Consider the following 13,623-nt stretch of genomic DNA (forward strand, 5'->3'; position numbering starts at 1 on the left):
ATGCTAGCTCTGTTCCTTGCCATTGTCAAAGAACAGAGGTGGACATTTCCTGTCCTTGTAACACTCTCCTAAGTTTGCTTAAATTGTCTGCTGAGCATAACCAGTGTGTGGCTGTGGCTGGGTGTTCCCAATACCTTGACATTGCCTCTGGGGGAATACCTGATGGATGTTCTAAGCAGAGAATGAATACCAAAAGCCTTACTCACAGTCACACAAAAAAACACACATGCTTCACGCAATCATTCACCACCTCTCTCCAGAAGATGCCGCAGTCTCCAGCAAGGGAAAATCCCAACGCAGTACAATATTTGCTGATCTGTGCTGGAATTTTTGAAAAACCCGAGAGAAAAACGGGGTTACCATTGGAGAGCATTTGTATTTCTCTTTTGAGATGCGTGCACACATTTAATTTCTACTTCAAAACTGTGAAGAAGCTTAACAAAAACCCCTCAGATTAATTTAATCTTCTTACAAATTATAAAATTAAACTTGATCACATGCCTTTAGTCATGGGTTTTGAAGTGACTTCAGGGTCTAGTTTGCAACGTGCAAATCTCCAGCAGAATGGGGCAGTGGTGGGATTCAATTTTTTTTTACTACTGGTTCTGTGGGGGTGGCTTGGTGGGCGTGGCAGGGAAAGGATACTGTAAAATCTCCAGTCAGACGTGGTATTTTCGGTTCTCCAAACAACTCAAAATTTCCGCTACCGGTTCTCCAGAACTGGTCAGAACCTGCTGAATACCGCCTCTGGCATGCGGGCATAAATGAATGGAATCCATCTAAAGTTCCAGGAAGCCTCCTCAACCCCTCACAGCTTCAACCACAAATTGTGGATCTCACCCCATTCCTAAGAGGCCCTTAAAGGGGCCTTGCATAAGCGCACCAGCGTGCCTACCATCCCTGTCTTACTGTCCCCATTTATCTGTATTTACTTCCTTTGTTCATGTTTATGTTCATACCTATACTTGTTATCTTGTACATGTTTGACAAAAAAATAAAATAAGAATATAAAAAAATAAGGTTTGGGGCATCAGAACTGTGTACGCTGGCCTAGGAGATTCACACCTGGGATGCTATTAATGCAGCAGCTACATTTAATTTATGGATAGGGTTTCTAATTCATACAGTTCTCTGGTTACAACATTTCAGCAATCTCAAGAAGGTTCCACACCAGGTGATTCTGAAGATACAGATAAGTAAATCCCTGATAAATGATAACAGATAAGCGGCCCCCAACCTTTTGGGGAGTTAGGGACTAGTTTGTGGAGAGTGGTTTTTTCCTTGGACTGGGTGGGGGTGGGGGCCATGATTTCACACACAGGTGCAGATGGACCTTCTGATGCTTGCACCCTGGAGGCTGGGGACACCCGAGATAAACAACCTGAGAGTGCTAATGACCAGATGACTGCAAAGAATATAAATCTTTCCATTCAGTTAGAACTGGAGAAGCTTCTTGGATGAGAACCCAAAAGTTTTTCAAGGAAAAACAGACAAGAAAGTCCAGTTGCCTTTTGGGAAAAACACCATTGGGATGAGTTGAAGTGGTTACCAATTGACCTCCTAGATACAGTTCAAGGTGCTGGTTACCACCTATAAAGTCCTGCATGACAAAAGACCCAGTTATCTGAAGGAACTTTTGTCTTCCTTAGTTTCTGCTCATCCTGCATAATCAGACAGAGTTGGCATGCTCCAGGACCTAAACACTGCCCTTTAATTCTGCCGTGTGGGAGAGCCAGAGCTGCATTTGGATGCAATGATGATGAGTTCAGGACAGGTCCTCTTTGGTGCCTGCCCATTTGTTCCCATTAGGTGGATGTTGGTTCAGACTTTGGATTATTGGTGAACAGGATCAAATGGGAAACGATTTGAGCTGGAATGCAAAATTCCTCAGACTCTCTCCAAAACTAAATTCATTCTATCAAAGCCAGGACGGGCTGCACTGAGGTTATTTCACTTCAGATTATTAAACTGCAATTTTCCTGGCTCCTTCCCCCCTCCCCCCGCACTCCCTCCTCCTTAGAATGCCACAAGGCAAAATTAAAATATTTTTGCAAAGTGGAAAAGAAGGGAAAGAAATATTTGCCCCAGTTGCAATTGTTCTGTCTAGAACTGTTGGATACATCATCCTCAATTATGAAATTGTTTCTTTCATAATAGGAAAGAGAGGAAGAATCATCTGGTTGTCCTATGTTTCATCGCTGTTCTTCTACTACTGTTACATTTATACAAAGGTTAATGTCCATACTATTTACCACAGTTTCCAGGGGTTCTGGAAAGTTCTTCCCCTTTTGATAGATACAGATAAGGCATATTCATGCCTGTTGCTCATAGCTTTCTCTCTTCTTCATTTTTCTTTTTGCCAGTGGGGAGGGAATGGGGATTTTGCAGTAACCTTCGCCCAGGATTGTGGAGGAAATTGGGATTTTATAGTATCCTTTTCCTGCCATACCCATCAAGCAACGCCACACTACGCCCACCAAGCCACACTCACAGAACTGGTAGTAAAAAAATAATACTCCCACCACTGAGTTAAACATTTTTACGTCTGTTTAACAAATAAATGTCCAACTACCATTTTGGTAGTTGTAGTAGGTGGTGTGTATGTGCTTGTTCTGTTCTGAATATAGGGATTGACTGGAAGTGTGCTGGGTGTAAACTAAACTGAAAATTAGCCACAGTAATTTTCCAGCAAAAACAACTCTAGAAATATAACAGATATATACACAGCAATGGTCATAAGCATGAACCAGTTGCCAAGCATCTAAATCTTGACCACATGATCATGGGCAGTGGTGGGATTCAAAAAAATTTACTGCCAGTTCTGTGGGCGTGGCTTGGTGGGTGTGGCAGGGGAAGGATACTGCAAAATCCCATTCCCTCCCCCTCCCACTAACCTGCTTTCCAGCTCCATTCTCCTGTGCAGGGCAACCAAAGAAGACCCAGCCAATCAGCTGGGACTCGGGAGGCAGAGAATAGATGGGGGCGGGGTCAAGTCAGAGGTGGTATTGGCCGGTTTTCCAAACTACTCAAAATTTCCACTACCGATTCTCCAGAACCGGTCAGAACCTGCTGAATACCCACCTCTGATCATGGGGATGCTGCAAAGGTTGTAACTGTGAAAACGGTCCTAAGTCACTTTTTTCAATGCCGTTGTAACTTTTGAAAGATCACTAAATGAATCATTGTAAGTCGAGGACTACCTGTAATTGGGTTCTGCACCCACTCTTAGGTTTTTCTAAAAACAAGTGGGACAGGAGCTTTTATTGCATCTCTGCAGGGAGACACCTCCATGATGGGGACAAGCATGCTGGACTTTAGCTAGCTTCTGCTGCTCCTTCTCCTTCTCATACAGTCTGTATCAAGCAGGTGTGTTCATGGTGGACAGTTGTTGCAAAAGGGCACCACAGTGGGATTTTAAAGCTACAGCTTGGAATAGGGCCGTTTTGGCAACTTACAGTTATCATCTTTGGCAGGCTGAAATCATCGAGTCTTGGCCAATCCCCCTTTTGCTTTGAGCTTGCGAACGGATGCAGAGTTCAAAAGGCAGAGGCGTGATTGATGTGTCTGGATAATTTGCTGCTCTCTCTCTCTCCCTCTCTCTCTCCACCACCCCACCATGCCTGTTGCTTTCTCCCTCCCCTTCTTATGAAGGAGTGGCTGAGTGTGGAGAATGCAGATGGAACGAAGGTGGTTTTGGGAAGGAAGATGAAAGGATCCCGACTATTAAGGATGGGGCAAGCAGATGCTGAAATGTGTGAGCATGCTGAGATTAGAGCTGACCACCGACTAATTCTAGACGGGCATTTGGAAAGGCGGGCGGTGGCACATTTGTTTGAAGGCGGGGGGGGGGCTTACCTCTGAAAATCATTTGTGGAGTGGGGGAGTAGTTCCTGATATTGCTGGATTGCAAGAAGTGGAGACTGACTGTAGTCTGGTTGAAAGTGTGGCTACGTTGAATAACCATGAGGCTTAGCTCTTTGGATAAAGTGGAGTGCAGGAACTGCCACGGGTTCAGACTGCTGAAAGTAAGGAGGATGTCAGGCTATTAGGAGAGATAACTGTTGGCAGAAGACAACTTTCCCCTATCTTCTGACAACAGTTATTTCTCCTAATAGCTCGACATCCCCTTCTTTCCATGCTTTTCAAGAGACTGGAGTGCGCCAGGGAAGAATGATGTCTCTGAGTATCAAACAGGATGGACGGAAGATTTCATCATCATGCCTCCCTTTGGGGTATATTATCTCAAAAACTGCAGATGGCACCCTGGGCTTTGTGAATGTTTTTTTGAATTAAATATCAACCTCGGAAATCAACAAGTAGACAAAGGAAATGGGCACAGCACGCTGAGAGAGAGAGAGAGAGAGAGAGAGAGGGAGGGAAGGAGAGAGAGAGAGAGAAAGAGAGAGAGAGAGAGAGAGAGAGAGAGAGAGAGAGAGAGAGAGAGAGATTGAAGCTTCATCAACAGCTCTTACATTGCGTGGTTCTTGGGAAGCAAACTAGCTCCCTGCTTCTTGACTGAATACAAAAACCTTGCCACTGTTGGCTGAGGCCATCTCCTTTGTGGGGGGAGGGAGAAAGAGAGGAGGGAGGGAGGGAGAGAAAGAGAGGGGATACCAGGATGAAAGGATGATTTTCCCGTCAGTGGCACAATATAGTCCTCATTTAGGAACAATTAGGATCAGCAACTTGGTTGTTAAGCAAAGTGGCCATTAAGTGCAAAAGTGACTGTGCTTATGGTCTTACTTTAGCTTTCCTTTGCTTTATAGACCTGTGAGGGTCAGAAGAAATGTGATGATTGATCACAAAGTCATTTTTTCATCACCTTTGTAACTGTGAATGGTCACTATCTGAGACAGATGCTAAATGATGACTACCTGTCGTCTGAAGAAGTTCCCTTCTTTCTATATTTGAAAATCTATTCCTCTGTTCAAAGTCTCAGATATTTAGACCTTATCTCTGCTCATCTGCTTAATCACTCCACTTCTAAGATTAGTCAAACTGATTTACGTACATGCAAATTGCAATTTGATAGTATGTGGTGGAAAAAAAATGTAAAAGCTTTGGTGTGATGAATACCTTTGTAAAGGTATTCCTTGACCTTTTTTATATATTAAAATAAATAAATAAAAAGAGTATAGAATTGGGACACAGATTAAACATAATACGAATCGAATGCTTAACATTGCTCCTGGTTCTGGCATCATAGAATAAATGTAATAAATGAAAATGGAATGGAGATGGAAGAAAATAAGCCAAATTCTCTTCCAATCAAGCTTTAATTGCAATAGAATTCCAACAGTCACACATTTTTTGCAAGGTCAACCCCCTGAAACAATGCTGCCTATTGACTTTTGACATGTCTAAAAGGGACTGAGAGCATTTGGTAGAGTTCCCTCCACCTCCATTTAAATGGCCCATTTAAAAACGAGATCCAAGTCAGATACTGGATGAGAGCCACCCTGAATATTATTGAGAAGCCTCAGGGGCAGGTTGCAGTCAAAACTATACTGGCTAGAGGCAAAGAAAATCAAAGTTCACCATACCTGGAGGTTATGCGTTCAGTTACATATGTACATACATACATGTTTATCCAATACATCAGAAGGCAATCTCCATTTTCAAGATTCACTTTTCCTGACCTAATGTATGCCTGACAAGACAAAATCCTACTGGTGCAACTTATCTCCAGCCTGAAAAAGGAGTGGTAACTAAAGCCTTCACCAGAGTTACAAGCTATCACAGGTGGTGCTAGAAGCAAACTATGTTTGGCTACCTACGTGGGAAGTAAGAAAGACCTTCAACAGGACTTTGGCTTGGGCTCTTAGCCGCATTATTACATCTTCTTATTCTTCCAAAGGTACCTGAAATGGAAGGGCTTGCTCTTACAGAGACCCCTAAGTAGAATCAAAGTGTGCCTTTCCCAGGAAAGGCATTTGGGAAGACGACTGGCCCCTCCTCCCACAACTCCTTGGCTGCCTGCAAACCCACTGCCAACCTTGAAGCGCCTGAAAACCCTTGTGAAGTGCAGCTGCAGGAAGCTCCCCATTGGCTAGGCAGATGCAGGCTGCCCACTCTTCCCTCTCCTTCCTGTCTCCTATTCCTGCTGCATAGCCTCTGGGCTGACATTACAGGCAGGGTGGGGATTTATCAGACAGTGCACAATACCAATCAGGTGATTCATCACCACCTAGCCCAGGAAGGGCAAAGCAGGCAGCTGGGGCTGCTTAGAACAGCTACTTATTTCTCACTCCATTTTCATCATTCGTATATCAACACCAAATCCTGCTCACCCATTCTATGAGAGCCCTTTCTAAGCAGTCAAGAGAAGCACTCCCTCCCTTTAGGACATTGACAGCCCAATATTTTTATTGCTAAGTTCTAGAGAAGAATATTCTCTTTCAAATGCTTAAGAATGAATGGCACTCTTGCAAACCTGGGCTACTGCTTTACTTATCCATGGAAGGAAAGTCCCTTCCAACATAAACTGTCATCCTGCTTATCTTAAAAGCAGGTTCTTCTCAGCATCATCCTAGTCCAGGGGTCCCCAAACTTGGCAACTTTAAGACTTGTGAATTCTCCCAGAGTTGAAGTCCACAAGTCTTAAAATTGCCAAGTTTGGGGACCTCTGTCCTAGTCCCTAGACTTCTTCTGGAGTGCAGTAAGTTCCTGGCCAGATACCCCTATAGCTTCACTACAACAAACATGTTAAACTTTCCTGGGTTGCACTATTAATTTGCGGAATGTGCAACAAAAACAAGAGGCTTCTAGCAGGATAACCTTGTTAGCAAAACCAGTGAGTTCTGTGGCACCTTAAAAACTAAGGATTCCAGCATGAATTTTCAGGGTCCAAACCAGTCATCAAATGCATTTGGTCCCAAAATGCACAATCCTACATATATAGGCACAGTGCCAGGGGCATTATTATAGAAAATACATAGAGAGATATTTTGAACCACACAATTGCCATTTTCTTATTTTAATCTGCACAGACTTTACAGATGACAATCTTTGCCATGTGGGCCTGTAAGTTAAGATAACATTTCATGAATCTGGCATTGTCACCTGTTATCCACAACGTTAGAGGCGTTTTAAAGTCTCATAGTACCTTTCCTGCAGCAGAGTAATGTGTTTACTCCCCTGAAAAACAATTTACAAACATCATGACTAACTCCGCACGCCAATCAGCTCACAAGTCTCTGCATGTGGAAATCATAAGTGTAACATCCCAGCTGGGAAAGGCTCATTTGAATTCTCATCAAACATTTGTGGCTCTTCCAAAGGAGCTCAACCCAGGAGCTTAAAGGAGAGAGAATACAGGCATAGCTTTCTTTCAAGACAGAATCTTTCTGTCCAGTCCATTCTGCAATGACAACATCTCAAAGGTGCACAAAGGGGAAAGGATGACATAAATATCTGAAGGAAAGTCCTCACAAATCACTCCATGGTTCTACTTCAGGTATACACATGCACATTACTGTCTTGGATTTGTGTTTTATTTGCACAATAATAAAATAAGTTAAGAACCACAGTATTTGCACTCAGTGCCTGTGGCACTTGTCCCAGAGACAGCTCCGTACCCCCAACTTGTCAATCTCATTTTAGAAACATTTCTTTCAACTAACATTGCATTTTATTCCATTGTTCTCCCCTGAACAACTTAGCACTTTAACTGGAATGGAACAAATCTGGCCTAGGTTAACAGGTATTTGATAGTATTCCTTTAAACCCCCCCACCCCATGTTCTCAGTGTTGGATTTAAAAGGCATTAAATTGAAAGGAGACATGGTGGGAATGACGGCTGTTTTCTGAGGAACTGCAGTTTATAGACTTGAGAAGCACGGCTGAAGGTGTCAATGCTTAGAAACAGCCAGAGACAACCTCAGGGTCTCCAGCAAGATTATATTATCTTATATTTATACAGGTCTTGGTGTTTTGAAAGTGCCAGGCCAATGCTCAAATCTGTACAACAGGACCTTCTGGAATCAAGGGCCCATGTAACCGGCCAGAAAGGAAGGGATGGGAGATGTGAAACATTAGCACGTACCAATTCCCTCAAACCCTGCCTTGTGCTAATGCAAGGCTCCGTCCTTAGTGCTGCAAAGGCAAACAATGGTACTTTTGCTGGACCTATAAGGACGCAGATATATCACTTGCAGACACTGACCCACTCTGTGAGTCGACACTCCTCACAAGCTACAAAACAACACCAATGGAATTTACAGTTGCATCGCTCGCTGCGTGTTTGCCGCAGGATGTTATGTCCCCGTCCACAGCACAAGCTTTCACAGTTGTCCATGCCTGGGCTGGTCTTGTTGCACAAACGCCCTTGGGTGCCCACAGAGTCCAACTTTGGCTCCCTCTCACAGAAGTCAGGTGATTTCTCAAAGTAGATCAGGTCACTGACGCCACCACGACGCCGGTGGCGGGCCTGGCCCACGTCCATCTGCCCAGTGTTCCTGTTGTGGGGCCGGATCAGTGTTGCCACATGGAAGCGATCCTTCAGCACAGAACCCACCAGCCGGAAATCAGGAGTCACCTGCCAACAGGTCTTCAGCTGGCAACTTCCTGAAGTTCCATGACACTTGCATTTCCGCTTCATGTTCTCCATCACCACCTGTCAGGAGCACAAGAACACAGCAGTCAGAAGAACGCAAGCATCATGCAGAAGGACTGAGCTCCATCCGGTTCAATTCTGTCTAGCTGGCTTACCCCATCCCTTGGAGACAATTTGTGCTAGTGGCACAAGAGCACCAACCAAAGGTGGTATTCAGCAGGTTCTGACCAGTTCTGGAGAACCGGTCGCGGAAATTTTGAGTAGTTCGGAGAACCGGCAAATACCACCTCTGAGTGGCCCCACCCCATCCATTCGCTGCCTCCTGAGTCTTCTTTTGTTGCCCTGCACAGGGAGACGGAGCTGGAAAGCAGGTTAGTGGGGTGGGGAGGGAATGGGATTTTGCAGTAATCTTCTCCTGCCATGCCCACAAAGCCACACCCACCAAGCCATGCCACACCCACGAAGCCACACCCACGAACTGGTAGTAAAAATTTTTGAATCCCACCACTGGCACCACCAGTTTGGTGTAGTGGTTAGGGTACCAGGCTAGAAACTGGGAGTCTGTGAATTCTAATTCCACCTTAGGCCCAAAGCTATCTGGGTCACCTTGGGCCAATCTCTCTCTCAGCCCTAGAAAGAACTTGATGGTAACCCACTTCTAAAATATGGACAGGAAAATTACAGAGACTTGTCCAAGCGTCACCAGGACTGACCTGAAAGCGCAAACAAATAGTCACAACTCCTCTGTGTATAGTTTATGCAACCTAGTCAAGCAGTTGTATAAGAGATTGGTTGTACTGACTGTGTTCACTTGATCAATTTAACCATCTTTCCAGATGTGCCTAACTTCTTGAACCACAGGCTAACCATGGTAGCAAGTAGGTTCGCCGAGCATACTAGACTAAAAGGCGTAGAATGGAGCGTCAAGGCGAGCCTTCCAGATAGCCACGGGGAGCATTAAGAGGTGAAGAGAGTTTATGCAATGCTCCCAAGTACAGTACATGTAAGAACATGTGCTGAGAGATTCCAAGACTGCAGATCGTTTGGGGTTATCATTTACAGACTTGCAGGATGAGGTGAAGTTATTATTTCAACAAGAATGTGTCATCACCTTATATTTAGAACAAAATTCAAAGAATGGGATTTTAAATGGCTTTAAATAAGCTAAAGACAACATTCTTCTCCTCCATCTCCTTATCGCGGAGGCTGGCCACAAGGCATTCCATGAAGGCTTGCACAGGTAAAAAGTGCAAACATTGGCTTGTAGGCTTTCTCCAGACAGGACAGCCAATTTAACAAAAATTAAACCCACCATCTGAATAACTGTATCTTATGTCCCCCCTCACTTCCCATCCCATCTAGAAAAGTACAGTTAGTCCTCAACTTACAAGAGTTCATTTAGTGACCATTCAAAGTTACAACGGCACTGAGAAAAGTGATTTATGACCATTTTTCACAATTATGACCATTGCAACATCCCTGTGGTCTCGTGATCAAAATTCAGACGCTTGGCAATTGACTCATATTTATGACAATTTTTAGACATATTTAGAGGGTTGCAAAGTCCCAGGGTGATATGATCACCTTTTGTGACATTCTGACAACCAATGCCAATGGAGAAGCCAGATTCACTTAATGATCTCATGGTTTCCTTCACAACTACAGTGACTGACCAGGGATAAAAGCCAGTTTCTTAAAGCTAGAGGGAGCAGGACTTTAAAGCTAGAGAAAGCAGGACAGTGGTGGGATTCAAAAATTTTAACTATTGGTTCTGTGGGCATGGCTTGGTGGGCGTGGCAGGGGAAGGTTACTGCAAAATCTCCATTCCCTCCCCACCCCACTAACCTGCTTTCCAGCTCCGTTCTCCTGTGCAGGGCAACCAAAGAAGACCCAGCCAATCAGCTGGGACCCGGGAGGCAGAGAATAGATGGGGGCGGGGCCAGTGAGAGGTGGTGTTTGCCGGTTCTCCGAACTACTCAAAACTTCCGCTACTGGTTCTCCAGAACTGGTCAGAAGAACCTGCTGAATACCACTTCTGGAGCAGGACCTCACTTCCCCTGCCCATTACCTGCTTGGTGACTAGACTAAAGTATGCTACAATGCAGGTCTGTCAAACTCACGTCCTGTGGGCTGGATGCATCACGTGCTGGCCATGCCCACACCCAGTTTAGCGAAGGGGGGAAAAGTCACAATATGTCACGTAACGCCGCCATGATGATGTCAGTTTGATACCCCTGCTACAGTGTGTTTCAACCTAGAGAAACACAGCTGCCCCCCAACTTCATAAAAGTTAGGGAAAGGACTATACTGACAACTAAGAGACTTAAATAAGAAATTGGGGGGGGGGAAATCCGCTTTGACATCACCAGGCAATTAAGCTGAAAATAAAATAAAATGTCAAAGGGATAATAAAGATTTCTGGACACTAAAAAATTTTTTATAAGCAGGAAAGGAGAGAAAAAGAATAAAAGGGCAGGATCTGGAAAAAAGGGAGGAGACTGCCTGGAATTAAAAGGAATCTACAGTAAAACCTCAACAAGACTTCTAAAAGATACATTTTAACTGAAACTTGGCAAATAAATAGTAGAACCCCAGGAAGAGAAAGTGAAAAAAAAGCAAAAAGAAACAGTTTGTGTGTATTTGGACTACTTGGTGATCTTTGGATTCTTGGTTATTGCACTTGAATGATTAAAATCAATCGGGTGGTTGTTTAAAAATTTATACAATGGCACTACTTCTGGATGAATTGAAAATGGAACTTAAAAAGTACAAAGAAGATGCACAAGAAGGGAGAGGTTCTTTTGGCTTCGTTTTTCAATTCTTAGAAATGGAGATTTGGAACTATGAGAAACAACAAGAAACGTCTGCAAAACAAGAATACTGGGACAAAGAAGAAGCCATCTTTAATGAACAAGTAATCCTATGTGGGGAAGAAAAAGGAAAGGGGGGAAAGAGAATGGAGAATTTAAGACTTAAAAAAACAACCAAAGAAAAGAAAAATAGTTCGAAAAATAAGTATAATATTGGAAAACAACAGAAGAGGGGAATACAGAAGAGAGAAATAGATGTAGAGAGACAAAGGGGTAAAAAGGGGAGAGAGAAGAAGAGAGGGAAGAAGGAAAGGAAAAGAAGTCACAAAGGACAGAAACAAGATATAGAGAAACAGGGCTTATTTAGAGATAATGGGTGAACATTTAACTGAAAAAGGGATTCTGTAAATGTGCATAAGATTGTATTGTTATATTAGTAATAGAAATAATTTTAGAAAATTAGAAACAATGTATGATTAAAATGAGGGATAAAATAGTTACTGTAATCTAGTGAAATGTTTGTTAATAAAATAAATGAAATAAAATAAATGAGAGAATTGAATTAGGAAGGGACAGGAACATTTTAATTAGTTAATGTTTTATAAAATATAAGTGAAGAGGAGGGGGGAATTAATTATGGAAAGCTTATAACTGTTCCCATAGAAGTATGATATTTAATTGAAAAGTAATGTTAAAGAAGTTAAGATTTTAATGAATATTAACATTAATGATAGAGTTGAATTGGAATGGAATGTGTTGTTTTAACTATATATATTTATAATCTTTTTTTAAAAAGAATATAGTGTGTATTTTAAGAATGTACCAAGCAGAATCCGAATGGAAGTTTTGTATTATATTGAATGTTACAACTTTAAGGTACCGTATTTGCCGGCGTATAAGACGACCCGGCGTATAAGACGACCCCCCACCACCACCGGAAACGCCCTCCAGAAATCCCTGGGGCTGCAGCGGCAGGGCAGAGTGCCAGGGGCCGTGGGAAGAGCAGTAAGGCTGCAGCCTCGGGCGGAGCGAGGCGAGCGGGATGAAGCGGAAGCGACGCAGGGGATCCAGGAAGCCAGAGGCACCTTCGCTGCGTCCAACAAGCATCCAAAAGCCGGCAGTGGATATACCGGCGTATAAGACGACCCCCCCACTTGGAGGCATGTTTTTCGGGGCAAAAAAGTCGTCTTATACGCCGGCAAATACGGTATATATTGAAGCTTAAATAAGAGTTAAATGGATAAAATTAAAAGATATAAAGGTGTCATACTCCAATCAGTAACTACAGGAGAAACTTTGTTTAATGAGAAAAGATAATATGAAATTGAAACAGGACAGACAAAAAGTATAAATATAATGATTTGAATTGAGATGAGATAATTAAAATAAAATTGAGAAAATTAAAAGAGGGGAGAAGCTATGTAGAAAATGTAAAATAGTAATAAGATATGGAATAGAACATAAAAAGGAGCATGAAATTGAATTTGTGTCTGTACGAAGAAATGTAACCCGGGATTACACTACTTTCAAAAAAGATGTTTTATTTGTATTTCTTTGTGAAAACTCAAATAAAATTTACAAAAAAAAAAAAAAAAAGTTAGGGAAAGGACTTGGTCTAAATTCCCAGCACCAGCAGCAGCCTAGGCACCACCCTGCGAGACGACATATCTGCAGCCTTGGGGCAAACAGGGAGTGCAGTGCAGTTTTCCTTGAAAAGTCACCGTGGCTGCCGGACTACATAAACACAGTAAATATTGTAAATTACTACTTAGGCAAGATACTTGCCATAGGTCTGTACTTATGGCAGCCTTTTCTGCTCTCTTCACAAGAGAAGGATTGTTAACATCAGTGTATGGGGGGAAAGGTTTAAGGCACTGTGGATTCTGCCACAGCGTCACAGAAAAGATGTGATTAGAACATTGTTAGAACTTCCTGAACCTAAAACTTTAGGTATCAGGTTAGAACAGGGCTGTCAAACTCCCGGCCTTCGGGCCGGATGTGTAGTGTGCTGGCCAAGCCCATATGCTCAGTTTAGCCAAGGGGGAAAATGTCCCGATATGCCATGTGTCGCTGCGAGTTTGACACCCCTGAGTTTTAGAACTTGGAACCACCCAGCTGAACTCAACCCATCATCCCGATACTAATTTATCCACCAGCTGTGTGATAATCTGTTTGTGCAACCTCAAATGGCTAGAAAATAAGGCCTATCAAGCAGATCACAATACTTCTGCTACAAGCTCTGCAAACGTGTTCTGCTTA

The 13,623-nt window shown here is 43.1% G+C and overlaps 1 protein-coding gene across 2 annotated transcripts in view; it reads right to left on the reverse strand.

The window, feature by feature from the left end:
* Positions 1 to 5,257: 5,257 nt before the first annotated feature.
* The window catches only part of WNT10A (Wnt family member 10A), a 66,107-nt gene continuing 57,741 nt past the window's right edge, over positions 5,258 to 13,623 (reverse strand). For both annotated transcript variants that reach the window (XM_026665559.2, XM_087950404.1), the window contains exon 4: positions 5,258 to 8,614. In XM_026665559.2, coding sequence (XP_026521344.2) covers positions 8,147 to 8,614 — 468 coding nt within the window. In that variant the 3' untranslated portion in view covers positions 5,258 to 8,146. The remainder of the gene's footprint in view (positions 8,615 to 13,623) is intronic.

Source organism: Notechis scutatus, chromosome 1, assembly GCF_049901735.1.
Source record: "Notechis scutatus isolate UNSWTSFEM ecotype Mainland chromosome 1, rNotScu1.2, whole genome shotgun sequence".
Taxonomy (NCBI): domain Eukaryota; kingdom Metazoa; phylum Chordata; class Lepidosauria; order Squamata; family Elapidae; genus Notechis; species Notechis scutatus.